Genomic DNA, 2103 nt, shown 5'->3' with positions numbered 1-2103 from the left:
GTGGCCACGGGGTCACGTGGGCAACGGGGTCACGTGGCCAACGGGGTCACGGGGCAACGGGGTCACGTAGGCAAGGGGGTCACGTGGCCACGGGGCCACGGGGTCACGGGTATACCGTTGTGATTAATGAACGCATATAATTGTAATAACATATACAATGGATGCCCGTTGTGATGAATGAACACGCTTACACATTACAATGGGGGGGGGGCTATCCATTGTAATCGCGATGGCACGCGCTTGAAGTCGAACGCGCGGTGACGTCACCCACGCTCAAAGTCCCGACGACGTGGTTTTGACGTCACCCCGTCGTCGCGTTCGACCCGCGTGACGTCACGAACACCCGCCCCGCCCCCGCCGAGGCACGGGTGACGTCACGCCCATCCGAGGGGCACGGGTGACGTCACCGCCGGTTGGTCGCGAGACGCCGGAGAAGAGCGAAGCTGGCGGAAAGAGAGACGGGGAGAGAGGGTGACGAGGTAGAGGGTGACGAGGTAGAGGGTGACGAGGTAGAGGGTGACGAGGTAGAGGGGGAGGGTGACGAGGTAGAGGGTGACGAGGTAGAGGGTGACGGGGAGAGAGGGTGACGAGGTAGACGGGGAGAGAGGGTGACGAGGTAGAGGGTGACGAGGTAGAGGGTGAGAGAGGGTGACGAGGTAGAGGGTGACGAGGTAGAGTAGGAGGGTGACGAGGTAGAGGGTGAGAGAGGGTGACGAGGTAGAGGGTGACGAGGTAGAGGGGTGAGAGAGGGTGACGAGGTAGAGGGTGACGAGGTAGAGGGTGACGGGGGAGAGAGGGTGACGAGGTAGAATAGGAGGGTGACGAGGTAGAGGGTGACGAGGTAGAGGGTGACGAGGTAGAGGGTGACGAGGTAGAGTAGGAGGGTGACTAGGTAGATGGTGACGAGGCAGAGGGTGAGAGAGGGTGACGAGGTAGAGGGTGACGAGGTAGAGGGTGACGAGGTAGAGTAGGAGGGTGACGAGGTAGATGGTGACGAGGCAGAGGGTGAGAGAGGGTGACGAGGTAGAGGGTGACGAGGTAGAGGGTGACGAGGTAGAGGTGGAGGAGGTAGAGGGTGACGAGGTAGAGGGTGAGAGAGGGTGACGAGAGGGTGACGAGGTAGAGTAGGAGGGTGACGAGGTAGGAGGTGGACGAGGTAGAGTAGGAGGTGGACGAGGTGGGCGATGGAGGCAATGTCCGAGTCGTGTGTGGGCGAGCAAAGCCTCACGGTCACTGAGCAGCAGGCGGTGAGTGTGGTGATGGTGGTGGTGATGATGGTGGTGGTGATGGTGGTGGTGGTGATGGTGGTGGTGATGGTGGTGGTGATGGTGGTGGTGGTGATGGTGGTGGTGATGGTGGTGGTGATGGTGGTGATGGTGGTGGTGATGGTGGTGATGATGGTGGTGATGGTGGTGATGATGGTGGTGGTGGTGATGGTGGTGGTGATGGTGGTGGTGGTGATGGTGGTGGTGATGGTGGTGGTGATGGTGGTGGTGGTGATGGTGGTGATGATGGTGGTGGTGGTGATGGTGGTGGTGATGGTGGTGGTGGTGATGGTGGTGGTGATGGTGGTGGTGATGGTGGTGGTGGTGATGGTGGTGGTGATGGTGGTGTGATTGGTGATGGTGGTGGTGGTGGTGATGGTGGTGGTGGTGATGGTGGTGGTGATGGTGGTGGTGATGGTGGTGGTGATGGTGGTGGTGGTGGTGGTGGTGATGGTGGTGGTGATGGTGGTGGTGATGGTGGTGGTGTGTGGTGGTGATGGTGGTGGTGATGGTGGTGATGGTGGTGGTGGTGGTGATGGTGGTGGTGGTGATGGTGGTGGTGGTGATGGTGGTGGTGATGGTGGGGTGGGTGGTGATGGTGGTGGTGATGGTGGTGGTGGATGGTGGTGGTGGTGGTGGTGGTGATGGTGGTGGGGTGATGGTGGTGGTGATGGTGGTGTGTGGGGTGGTGGTGGTGATGGTGGGGTGTGGTGGGGGTGGGTGGTGGTGTGGTGGTGGTGGTGGTGGTGGTGGTGATGGTGGTGGTGATGGTGGTGGTGGGGGTGGTGGTGGTGGTGATGGTGGTGGTGGGGTGGTGGTGGTGGTGGTGGTGGTGGTG

The 2103-nt window shown here is 60.8% G+C and overlaps 1 protein-coding gene across 5 annotated transcripts in view; it reads left to right on the top strand.

Moving 5' to 3' along the window:
• The first annotated feature begins 337 nt into the window (after positions 1-337).
• The window catches only part of PPP1R11 (protein phosphatase 1 regulatory inhibitor subunit 11), a 26647-nt gene continuing 24881 nt past the window's right edge, over positions 338-2103 (top strand). The window contains exons 1-2 of one of the 5 annotated variants that reach the window (XM_076057266.1): positions 338-1059; positions 1126-1247. In XM_076057266.1, coding sequence (XP_075913381.1) covers positions 1185-1247 — 63 coding nt within the window. In that variant the 5' untranslated portion in view covers positions 338-1059; positions 1126-1184. Of the gene's footprint in view, positions 1248-2103 lie in introns of all 5 variants that reach the window. The other 4 variants (XM_076057265.1, XM_076057263.1, XM_076057262.1 and 1 more) reach the window with 4 other exon arrangements.

The sequence above is a fragment of the Petromyzon marinus genome, chromosome 80 (assembly GCF_048934315.1).
Source record: "Petromyzon marinus isolate PM22_M1 ecotype Great Lakes invasive population chromosome 80, UKy_Petmar_22M1.pri1.0, whole genome shotgun sequence".
NCBI lineage: Eukaryota > Metazoa > Chordata > Hyperoartia > Petromyzontiformes > Petromyzontidae > Petromyzon > Petromyzon marinus.
The sequence above is the reverse complement of the archived record's forward strand: the minus strand, read 5'-3'. Positions and strand labels throughout refer to the sequence as shown.